The sequence below is a fragment of the Callithrix jacchus genome, chromosome 15 (assembly GCF_049354715.1).
Source record: "Callithrix jacchus isolate 240 chromosome 15, calJac240_pri, whole genome shotgun sequence".
NCBI lineage: Eukaryota > Metazoa > Chordata > Mammalia > Primates > Cebidae > Callithrix > Callithrix jacchus.
In genome coordinates this window covers 27,248,978-27,261,018 of record NC_133516.1, presented here as the reverse complement: position 1 = coordinate 27,261,018, position 12,041 = coordinate 27,248,978, and the positions used below count along the sequence as shown (strand labels likewise).

At 45.8% G+C, this 12,041-nt stretch overlaps 1 protein-coding gene across 6 annotated transcripts in view; it reads left to right on the top strand.

The window, feature by feature from the left end:
• Positions 1–12,041, top strand: part of ZNF445 (zinc finger protein 445) — a 39,064-nt gene extending 27,023 nt beyond the window's left edge. For 4 of the 6 annotated variants that reach the window (XM_035275019.3, XM_035275020.3, XM_035275018.3 and 1 more), the window contains exons 3-7: positions 1,942–2,110; positions 2,459–2,553; positions 2,851–2,977; positions 3,795–3,905; positions 4,693–12,041. In XM_035275019.3, coding sequence (XP_035130910.1) covers positions 1,942–2,110; positions 2,459–2,553; positions 2,851–2,977; positions 3,795–3,905; positions 4,693–6,857 — 2,667 coding nt within the window. In that variant the 3' untranslated portion in view covers positions 6,858–12,041. The remainder of the gene's footprint in view (positions 1–1,941; positions 2,111–2,458; positions 2,554–2,850; positions 2,978–3,794; positions 3,906–4,692) is intronic. The other 2 variants (XM_078350610.1, XM_035275023.3) reach the window with 2 other exon arrangements.

Below are 12,041 nucleotides of genomic sequence, written 5' to 3'. Positions count from 1 at the left end.
GTGGGGGAGCTGAACTATATTGTTTCAGTTTTTTTAAAAAAGCATTTATCACTTTTTTAGCCTTCTTTAAAATTTTATTTACATAAAAATATATGATTCTCATGCCTGTAGTCCTAACACTTTGGGATACTGAGGCGGGTGGATCACTTGAGGTCAGGAGTTCGAGATCAGCCTGGCCAATATGGTGAAACTCCGTTTCTATTACAAGTGCAGATATTAGCCGGGTGTGGTGGCGTGTGCCTATAGTCCCAGATACTCAGGAGGCTGAGGCAGGAAGTTTGCTTGGACCTGGAAGGCAGAGGCTGCAGTGAGCTGAGAGCGCACCACTGCACTCCAAGCTGGGCAATAGAATGAGACTCTGTCTCAAAAAAAAAATAAATAAAAATTAAAAATAAATAAATAAATAAATATATGTATATATATCACACACACACACACACAATCTGCATACATAATTCATGTATAAATGAAAGTTGTGGCTGGGTGCGGTGGCTCATGCCTATAATCCCAGCACTTTGGGAGGCCGAGGTAAATAGATCATGAGGTCAAGAGATCAAGACTATCCTGGCCAACATGGTGAAACCCAGTCTCTACTAAAAATACAAAAATCAGCTGGGCATGGTGGCATTCACCTGTATTCCTAGCACTCAGGAGGCTGAGGTAGGAGAATTGCTTGAACTCCATCTAAAAAATAAAATTCTGAAACAAATTTGACATACTTGTCTCTAAAACTTTATTATAAAAATTAAGTAAAATATCAGGACAGGGTCTACCAGCAGTAAATGTTAATAAATAAAACACAAGGTATAACTATTAGAGAATATTTTTGCCCAACATGGGGTGCTATTTTAAAAAATTTTAAAGAACATTTGTTATTTTCACCAAAACAAATGTTCAAAAGAACCTAATAATAATTTATAAAAGGAAATAAGCTACACAGTAGTTACAAAATCATGGCTTGGTTATATTCAACTCATTTACAGCTAGTTGCAATTTTTTAAATCCATGAAAACATTTCCACATGAGCGGAAAAGGCTTACCTGGTTGAAAGCCACTTAGAAGACAATGGGGGCTGGGAGAAAGCACTCCCAAATTTGAAAAATGAAAAGAAATGCTTTAAGATACATGTAAAGTTACAGAATCATTCTATGGTTCAGCAAAATTATCACAGTGTGAAAAATCTCACTATAGAGACTGTCTCGGCCACAGGACCAGAAAAATCTCAAATTATAGTTTTTTTGTACTCATCTCAGTGTGTGGGACAGCCTTGCCTCAGAGACCAGAGTTATTTGAAATCTCAGGGCAAACACCTCCTCTTTGTTCGTCTCTACTTAGGTGAACACTGTCATTTTTTACACTGGAGACTTTTTCTTCTATGGTTTTAGGGCTGACTCTCGTGATTGGCATTGCCTCTCTATCAGTGTTATTATTAAAGGCAAGTTTACAATTTGGGAGCTAGCCTGCCTCTTTGAGATCACTTTGTTTATCGATGCCTAGAGCAGTGCTTGATAGTAGGTATTACTTGACTGTATCTCTGCTGTGAACTGTTATGAATTTAATTCTCAAGAACTAACTCCTTCTCTCTCATTTCTAAGTTGCAGGCCTTGGGTGGGAACTGAGGGGTAGTGGGAAGGTGGCACTGTGTCATCTGAGGCCCGACAAGAGTGCTGTACTGACTTACCATGTGCTTCCTTGTGTTGAGCTGGAGTCTGTCTCTACCTGGACTCTCCCATGGCTCTCATTAGAGCCCGAGGAGGCTGAGGTGGTTGGAGGTACTCCCTGGGCTTTCTTCTTGCTCTTTTCTCCTGTCTGGAAGTAATGAAGGACCTGGCTTACCCACCCCTCGGTCTTTGTTCTTTGGAGATCGGCCATGTGGCCTCTTCTCTGAGTTTGCTTTCTGATTCCCAGAAAGATCCTCTCACAACATTTTCTTCTTGCCAGGACCCGGGCCCTGTCCAGAGCCCAGATGTGCATTGGATGGGTACAGGAGCCCTGCGATCTGCACAGATATGGTCCCTTGCTTCACCTCTCAGGAGCGGCTCTGCTCTGGGGGACCACCTGGAGTCTCCCTATGAAATAGAAGCACGTGACTTCCTGGCTGGGCAATCCGGTACTTGCTGCCTGGCCTTAAGACCCCAGCCTTATGCCACACCTTTTGCATTTCCTGTAGTGTTGTCTTTTCACATCTGTCCTCTCATGAGAATCTTCTTCTGTCCTGGCTCTTAGTTCTGTGTCCTCTCCATCCATTCTATGACCCATATGTGGCTCACTCCTCCCCCTTTACACCCCCTCCCGCTACCCCTTTTCTGGCCCCAGTAGACTGGGGACATGTGAGGTGGGTATTTAACAACATTCTGTACCTGCTCATGGGTCCAGGAGTCCTCTACTGGGGGGAAAAATGGGCTTCTCAGTGGGCTGTTCAGAGCTGAGCCACTCTCTCATGGCTTTTTCCCTTCAGATCCTCCTGCTGCCCAGATGCCTGCCCTTTTCCAGAGAGAAGGGTGCCCAGGAGACCAGGTAACAGCAACCAGGTCCCTGACAGCCCAGCTGCAGGTGAGCCACAGGACGTTCATTCCTTCCTGATGTCTCCATGTCACTGCCTAATGAGATAGTGCAGCTCCCGCATCCTGGGTTTCTCGCTTGTCTAGTAACCTCACATCCAAAGACCCATGTCCCAAAGACCAGATAATCCCCCTTGTGCCCAGAGCTCTTCTGCTAGGTGATGGTCTTCCCTTTCACCTTTGCCAGGTCCATCCTTTACTCACACACAGCCAGTTTATTCCCCTTCCCTCCCCTTCCACCCCAAAGCTGGGAGCTGTGGACCAGCTCTAGGGCACAGTGTTTTTGCAGGAGACTATGACTTTCAAGGATGTGGAGGTGACCTTCTCCCAGGACGAGTGGGGGTTGCTGGACTCAGCTCAGAGAAACCTGTACAGGGATGTGATGCTGGAGAATTATAGGAACATGGCCTTCCTGGGTAAGTAATTAATATCCTCATGCTTATATCCATCTTTATTTCTGCCTTCTTGGGTTGTTTTCTGCTGCATAGAAAGGGACCTGACCTGGTTTTAGATCCTGACTCTGTAACTACTAACCAGATCACTTAATCTAGCACCTTGGTATCCTCTTTTGAAAAACGGGGAGAATAATGCCTGCCATTCCGGATTGTTGTAAAGATTAAAGGTGGCTGGATGTGGTGGCTCACACTGTAATCCTAGCACTTTGGGAGGGCCAGGTGGGAAGATAGCTTGAGCTCAGAGTTTGAGACCAGTCTGGGCAACACAGTGAAACCCTGTCTCTACAAAAAATACAAAAATACAGGCATGTGGTGCTCACACTTGTCATCCCAGCTACTTGGGAGGCTGAGGCTGGAGAATTGCTTGAACCCAGGAGGTCAGAGCTGCAGTGAGCCAATATCAAATCACTGTATCCAGCCTGGGTAAGAGAGTGAGACCCTATTTGAAAACAAACAAAAAAAGGATTAAAGGTAATGTGTTTTAAGTTCCTAGTCCATTTAGGCATTCAAAAAATCTTGGCTGATGCAACCAATTAAGTAGCCATGTTCTCACCTCCGGAAAATTCTAGTAATCTTTTTGCTGCCAACTTCTCTCAACCTCTCCTATCTCTGTCTGCTCAGGACTATTTGAAATGACTGGGGTTCCTTCGCTAGCTTCTGCTGCCTGCCTTCCTGGCCTTTCCCACCTGCCCATCAGGACTTCAGGCCCAGAAGTCCTAGAGAGTAGTTCTGTGTCATCCATCTCCCTTCCCATCTCCCATTCCCTTCTCTTCTGCAGTGGGACCATTCACCAAACCTGCTCTGATCTCCTGGTTGGAAGCAAGGGAGCCATGGGGCCTGAACGTGCAGGTAGCTCAGCCTAAGAGGAATCCAGGTGCCGCCCCTACAGGTGAGTTCCAGAGAACCTGCCAGGTCCTGCTCCTCCTGCTTTTACTTTTCTCTTTCTTAAGGTGAGGTATGTCACTGGGAATTTATTCCGTTGTTTGCTAGAAGGAAGATCTTTAACAGTGTTGCTAAGGGTGCTTGGGCCACTCTTGCATTCCATCCTGGCTGGCTTTTAAGATGTCATTCATTTCTGGCCAGGTCTATTTTCCCATCCCCTTTCCCTAGCAGCCCTCTCAATAATAGTTCTTGCCTGCTGGAGGGCTTCACTGTTCCTCTCTTCTACTCACTGATGCTCCTCCTCAGCCCTGTGCCCTCACTTCTGGCCTGCACTCCTGCTGAATCCCCTGTACTCACCCCTTCCTGCTCTTAGGAGTCCTCATCCCACTCCTGTTCTTTCTTTTCTTGATCCTTCCTTCTGTAATAGGCTGATCTCTAGCCCTTTCAGCCAGATGCTCCTTGGAGCCCCACCCCTTGGCTTTTGGGTACCTTTCTATAATGCCATGATTCTTCTCCTACTCCGGCTGTTTAACACTTTCTTTTTAATCCTTTTTATCTCCGTGCTGGATGTGATGTCTGCATATCTCTACCTGCCCTGCCCATCTTGCTTTTCTCCTCCCTTCCCTGTTATCTGGGATAATGTTCCATGTTTTGCCTTATGTTTGACTATTTTGTAAAGGTATTGGCAGTCAGGCAAAAGCCTCACCACCCAGGCATTTTATTGCCCTTTGGTGATTTCTGCAGTTCCCAGTATGGAAAAAGAGTACATTCTCTCCTGTTTTATTTTTTGTCAGGAGGTGACCTTCAAATTAAAACAAAGAAATTCATCTTAAATCAGGAACCTTTGGAAGGAGCAGAAACCTTAGCTGTGCCATCAGAATGTCCTGCAGCAAGTGTTTCTGAGGGAATTGGGCTCAGAGAATCTTTTCAACAGAAGAACAGGCTGAAGGATCAATGTGAAAACCCCATACAAGTGAGAGTTAAGAAAGAAGAGACTGATTTCAGTCACAGGACGGGAAAAGACTCTGAAGTATCAGGAGGTAATAGTCTTGACTTAAAACATGTTACATATTTGAGAGTTTCTGGAAGAAAGCAGTCCCTTAAACATGGCTGTGGCAAACACTTTAGAATGAGTTCACACCACTATGACTACAAGAAATATGGGAAGGGGCTCAGACACATGATTGGGGGCTTCAGCATACATCAGAGAATTCATACTGGACTGAAAGGGAGCAAAAAGGACTTATGTGGAAAAGACTTCAGCCTTAGCTCTCATCACCAACATGGGCAGAGTCTTCACACAGTGGGAGTGTCTTTTAAGTGCAGTGACTGTGGAAGGACTTTCAGTCATAGTTCCCATCTTGCATATCATCAGAGACTTCACAGTCAAGAGAAAGCATTTAAATGTAGAGTGTGTGGGAAAGCCTTCCGGTGGAGTTCCAACTGTGCACGGCATGAGAAAATTCACACTGGAGTGAAGCCTTATAAATGCGATTTATGTGAGAAAGCTTTCCGACGTCTGTCAGCCTACCGTCTGCACCAGGAAACCCATGCTAAGAAGAAATTTCTTGAATTGAATCAGTATAGGGCAGCTCTTACCTACAGCTCAGGGTTTGATCATCATTTGGGAGACCAAAGTGGGGAGAAACTCTTTGACTGCAGCCAGTGCAGGAAATCCTTCCACTGTAAATCATATGTTCTTGAACATCAAAGGATTCACACCCAGGAGAAGCCCTATAAATGTAACAAATGTAGGAAAACCTTTAGGTGGAGATCAAACTTTACTCGTCATATGAGGTTGCATGAGGAGGAAAAATTCTACAAACAAGATGAATGTTGTGAAGACTTCAGGCAAGCTCCTGACCACAGTCAGCCCCAGGGTGCCCCCCCTGTGGAGAAAACATTTTTGTGTCAGCAGTGTGGGAAATCTTTTACTAGAAAGAAGACTCTCATTGACCACCAGAGAATTCACACAGGTGAGAAACCATACCAGTGTGGTGAATGTGGGAAGGACTTTGCCTATAGGTCAGCCTTTATTGTTCATAAGAAGAAGCATGCCATGAAAGGAAAACCTGAGGGTGGGCCATCTTTTAGTCAGGACAGAGTGTTCCAGGTTCCTCAGAGCAGTCACACCAGAGAGGAGCCCTACCAATGCAGCCAGTGTGGCAAGGCCTTCCGCAATCACTCATTCCTCCTCATCCATCAGAGAGTTCACACTGGAGAGAAGCCGTATAAGTGCAGGGAGTGTGGGAAAGCCTTCAGGTGGAGTTCCAATCTCTACCGACATCAGAGGATTCACTCTCTTCAGAAACAGTATGATTGCCATGAAAGTGAAAAGACTCCAGACATGGAACCAAAAATCCTCACTGGTGAGAAACGTTTTTGGTGTCAAGAATGTGGGAAAACCTTTACACGTAAAAGAACCCTTTTAGATCATAAGGGAATACACAGTGGAGAGAAGCGCTATAAATGTAATCTGTGTGGGAAATCATATGATAGAAACTATCGCCTTGTTAACCATCAGAGGATCCACACTAAAGAGAGACCTTTCAAGTGTCAGTGGTGTGGGAAAGAGTTCATTGGGAGACAGACCCTTTCCAGTCACCAGAGTAAACACACCAGAGCAGCACAGGCTGAACATAGTCCACCAGGGCTATCTTCCTCTCAGGACACAAAGTTGAGATTGCAGAAATTAAAACCAAGTGAAGAAATGCCTCTCGAAGACTGTGAAGAAGCTTGCGACCAGAGCTCCAGGCTTGATGAACTCCAGGACATAACCACTGGGAAAAAGTGCCACAAATGTAGCATATGTGGGAAAACTTTTAGCAAGAGTTCACAACTCATTAGCCACAAGAGATTTCATACTCGAGAGAGACCCTTCAAATGCAGCAAGTGTGGAAAGACCTTTAGATGGTCTTCGAATCTGGCTCGGCATATGAAAAACCATATTAGAGATTAGCCTGGGTCTGACAGTGAAAGTGGGAGTGAGTTCTCAGTCCCCTGCTAGAGAACCCTTAATTTTAGGCAGTGTGAGGAAACCTTCACAAAGGGCCCAGCCCTTTCTATTTTGGAAGCTAGTGACAGAATCCCAAGGATTTAAAAGCTCGGGGAGTCTTCAGCCTGCCTGCTGGGATGTGACGCTGGGGAAGCGCAGCAGCATGTTCTTTGGAGCCCTTCTGGAGACTTGGGCCCCTAGGAGTGGCCTCTGTACCATAGCCTGCAGCTCCCCTGGTCAGGTCTCCTTCCACAACTCTGAAGAGAAAAACCATTGCCCTTTGTGGTTGGATAAAATGTCTGTGGCATCATGGGCTGTGGCTTCTGGAAAGGGGCCAGTGGGATCCTAGATTTATCTTCAAGTTCGGCCTATGACCATGCCTATTCTGTTGACTAAAAGCAGCAGCATCAAGAACTCCTAGTCTTCCCAAATGCCCCCTGGGGAGTTCTGGCTGGGGCTTTAGCCTTTCTAGCTGGCTTTTGGATATCTGCTAGGGGGTTAGAGTGGTCTCAGTGGCTGGTGGAGGACAGCAAGATGCTGGGTTCAAGCGCTTGGCGTGTGGAGCTCTATCAGTACGCTGTTGCCATTCCTATCCCACAGGCCTGCACAGGCAGCAGCGGTCCATCTGTTTAACAGAAATGTGCTGATCACCTCCTCTATACCAGGCACCGGTGTATTTGCTGGACACCCAGCAGAGACCAGAACAGATGAAAATCCTGCAATCTTGGATCTTTATAGTTGACAAACAAATGGGATATGCAGTATTCTGGATGGTGATGTATGTGTAGTAGACAAAGTGAATCAGAGAAGAGTGAGAGGGCGTGCTGGATTGGGAAGTCAATTGTGAGTTTTAATAATCTGATTAGGGAGGGCCTCAACTGAGAAGGTGAAATTTGAGCAAAGACCTGAAGGAGGCCAGGGAGCAAGCCAGGTAGCTCTAGGGAGAGTTGCAGGCAGAGGAGATTGGGTCTTGTCTGATGTCCTCAGGATAGCAAGGAGGCCCCTGGGATGGAATGCAGGGAGCCAGCTGGAAGGGGAGGAGAGGGGTCAGGGAGCGATGTGAGCATCTTGGGTCGTTAGGGGGGCTTGAGCTGCCTCAGAGAGAGGCAGAGAGCTTTTGGACGGTTTTGAGTTGAGGAGTGATATGATCTGAATCTGAATTACGTTTTACAAGGGTTAACCGCAGATCCAAAGACTCAGTAAAATGGAATGGCTGAAGGGCTTCTCATGCAGTTATCCTTGCTGCTAGTTCCTATAAATCAGACTCCTCCTCACCCCATTTCTGAATTTTCTGTAGACTCCTCAGCCTCAGCAGATGTAAACGCTTAGCATTGTTGTGTGCACATCTCTAGCCTCTGCACACTGCAGGCCCCCTCTCACCTTCACATACCCCCTCTCACCTTCATATACCCCCTCTCACCTTCACATACCCCCTCTCACCTTCACATACCCCCTCTCACCTTCACATACCCCCTCTCACCTTCACATACCCCCTCTCACCTTCACATACCCCCTCTCACCTTCACATACCCCCTCTCACCTTCACATACTCCCTCTCACCTTCACATACCCCGTCTCACCTTCACATACCCCATCTCACCTTCACATACCCCCTCTCACCTTCACATACCCCCTCTCACCTTCACATACTCCCTCTCACCTTCACATACCCCGTCTCACCTTCACATACCCCATCTCACCTTCACATACCCCCTCTCACCTTCACATACCCCGTCTCACCTTCACATACTCCCTCTCACCTTCACATACCCCGTCTCACCTTCACATACCCCATCTCACCTTCACATACCCCCTCTCACCTTCACATACCCCGTCTCACCTTCACATACTCCCTCTCACCTTCACATACCCCATCTCACCTTCACATACCCCCCTCACCTTCACATACCGCCTCTCCATGTATGAGATCTGGTGCTGGCATCAGATTCGACCCAAAGGAACCAGTGCATGTGCCTGCTGCCCTCAGGAGAAAAGGTGGTCTGTTCTGGGAGGAGCTCCCTCACTGGCCCACCTACTTGTCTTGAAGCAAAAAGTAAGAATCAATTACTTAAAGGCAAAGGATTGATATTTCTAAAGTATGTGAGTAATCATTGCTTCTGATTATTGAAGATGTCAGATTATAAATGTAAGGATAAAATGTCTTAATGTCTAATAGTAGAGCAGTATCCCCAACTGCATTTTACTGCAATTAATAGGGGCCCATTCATGGAGCTGGTCATTTCTTGTAATGAAGAGAAACCAACCTGGAAGACGTCTTTTTTAGTAGAGTACAGAGTAATCTTATCCTCTCTGGATTGCCATGAGCAGGTGAGAATGAAGGCTCTGATGCAGTGTAGTGGTATCACGGGATGGTTGGGACAGGGCAGACGTCTCCTGTTGGTGTTCTGATGCCTGTTCAGCTTTGTCCTCAGGAAGGTTTGGTCATCTTGGTTCTGCCATCCTCTTGCCCTCCTATGGCAGCAGCTGCTCATGGCAGTGAAGATGTCCCTTCACTGTCCCAAACTGGCACTAGAAGTGGCTGGGAAGAGGCCAGAGTTACTGGATGGGTGTTGGCATCATCCGATCTGGGTTCCAGGCATGGTGTGCCTTTTCTTGGCGGGAATGATCTTGGGCAAGTTAATGAACCTCTGCATCAATTCCTTATGTGTGAGGTTAGAGTGCCTGTGCTACCTGACTCCTGGGATTGGTAAGAGAGGGCTTGGTTTACCAAGGCTCTCTGTTAGGTGGTTGACCTCTAGGACCAGGACCCTCACAGGGGTGCAGCTCCCATGTCAGTTGGTGTTATAACCATGGCAGTGTCCCTTTCTGTCCACATTTTTAGCACCCCCTACCCCCATCTCTGCCCCCTTTGCCACGGGGCACCTTTTAAAGTTCCTGCCCTGGTATAGGGATATTTTTCCTGTATTTTTTTTTCTTTTGAGACAGGGTTGCCCAGGGTGGAGTGCAGTGGCAGGATCATAGCTTACTGGAGCCTTGACCTCCCAGGCTCAGGTGTCTCACGTGAGCCTCCCGAGTAGCTGGGACTACAGGTGTTTGCCACCATGCCAGCTATTTTAAAATATTTTTTTCTGTAGAGACAAAAGTTTGATTTTTTTTTCCTTATTGCCCAGGTTGGTCTCAAATTCCTGGACTAAAGCAGTCCTCCCACCTCTGCCTCCCAAAGTGCTGGGATTATAGGCGTGAGCCACTGTGCCTGACCTATTGTCATTTTTATAGAATGAAATGTGCTTATTTTTAAACATTCTAATCAAATTTTAAAATGTGCAAAGAATGAAGTGAAAAACAAATTATTTTATCCTGAAGTAAGCCGTTTATATTTGGGATTATACTGATGCCATTTGTCCAGTAACCTGAGTTTTCAAATAATTTTAGTTCCATAAGTACTATGTGATAATTATATAAATATTAATAAACTCAGATTAGCTGAAAGGGGAAAAAGTAAAAGCCTGACTACTTGGTGCTAACTACTAAAGATTTTGGCAGAATCAGTGTTGGATTTGGCTTTCCTGTCCCCTCCCCACCCCAACCCCCTGGCATGTTCCATCTTGTTCTGCCTCCCTTCACCTGGAGTGCCACACCCCTGTCTGTGCCAGTCCAGCCCTTCATTCTTCAAGGCCTGACCTTGTCTGACCCTCATGCCTCTAAGCCCCTGGCCCCACCTCTCTTGATGCCTGTGTCAGGTGGTTGTGTTTTTGGTTTTGCCCATCACCGTAGCCAGACCAAGCACTCTGGAAACCAGGGTTGGGTGCTTATTTATCTGTTTGTCATGCAGAAGAGATCTTGCACAAAATTCCCTGTTAAGGAATCAGGAACTGAAATTAGTTTGGCTAAGTCAGGGTTGGGGTTTTTTTAAGGGGCTGTGGAATGAAATGTTGACTGGAAGCCACCCACAGGGACACACCTGCTGGTTAGGAACCTGGCTGTGGGTGGTTCTGAGCTTTATGGCTCTTGTTGACAAGTTTCTGATTGCCCTAGTCTAGTCTGAGCATCAGGTCTCATCTTGTATCTCATCCTGGCCTGGAGAATATTCATGTTCTTTCCAACCTTACCCACCTTTTCCCCACTCCCTTGGAGGAACTGAAGTTGGGGTTGAGGAGAGCCAGATGGGCTGGAATAGGTCTCTGAAGGTCTTTCTGTCACCTGTTCAGTGAGGTTTGCCCCACCCCTGCTGCCTCATCCCAGCCTAAGACTGAACAAGACTCCGACCAGAGGCATGTGCAGAGGACAAAGCATGGGAAATGTAAAATAATACAGACCATCTCACACTCATCAAGCTGGCACATTTTTGAAAGCCCGTGTGTCTGAGTGTGTGGAACAATGGTAATTTACACTGCTTCTGAAGTAGAAATTATGAGAAATACTGTGTCAGGCAATTTGCAAAATCTTGTAAGTTTGTGTGCACTTAACCATCCAGCAGCTGTACTCCTGGATGCATCCTAGAGGAGCGCCATGTGAACAGAGAAATGAGTTTAAGACTATTCATGGAGGTATTGTTTAGGTAGCAAGATTGGGAAAAGCCTGCATTTCATCAGCAGAAGAATGCATAAATAAATAGGTTGGTTTTGGTCCTTGGAAAGTGAATATGAAAGAGTTACGTCTCAACACAGATATATAAAAAATTATGCAGAGAAAGTTGCAGAAGCTACATATAAGTTACTGTTGTGTAAATTAAGCATACTGTGTATCTGTGGGCACGTTACTTCAACTTGTTTTTCACTTTTTCTGTAAAATGGGAAAGTAGTGGCAATCTCACAGTGTGATTGGGGGTGGGGGGCAGTCAGTGAAGTAATGCATGTGAAATGCTTAGAATAGTGTCTGGCATGTAAGCATTGTGAACATATAGAAAGTGTTATTGTTTTGCACAGTAATCTATTTTCTGTGGATTCAGTTAATATGAATTGAGCATAAAATCATGTATTGGAATGATGTGTGCAAGTCACCATTCTGCCTTCCTAAGGCAGGAGAAGATGATGGGTTTGGGGAGGGTACATATGAGCTTCAGCTGTGTTTTCTTTCTTTTTAAAAATTGATGCAGAGGCATCAGAATGTTAAGATTTTAACAGGCTAGTGTGGTGGATTCTTTTTAACTGTTTGCTTAAAGTATTTCAAAGTAAAAATATTTCTTAA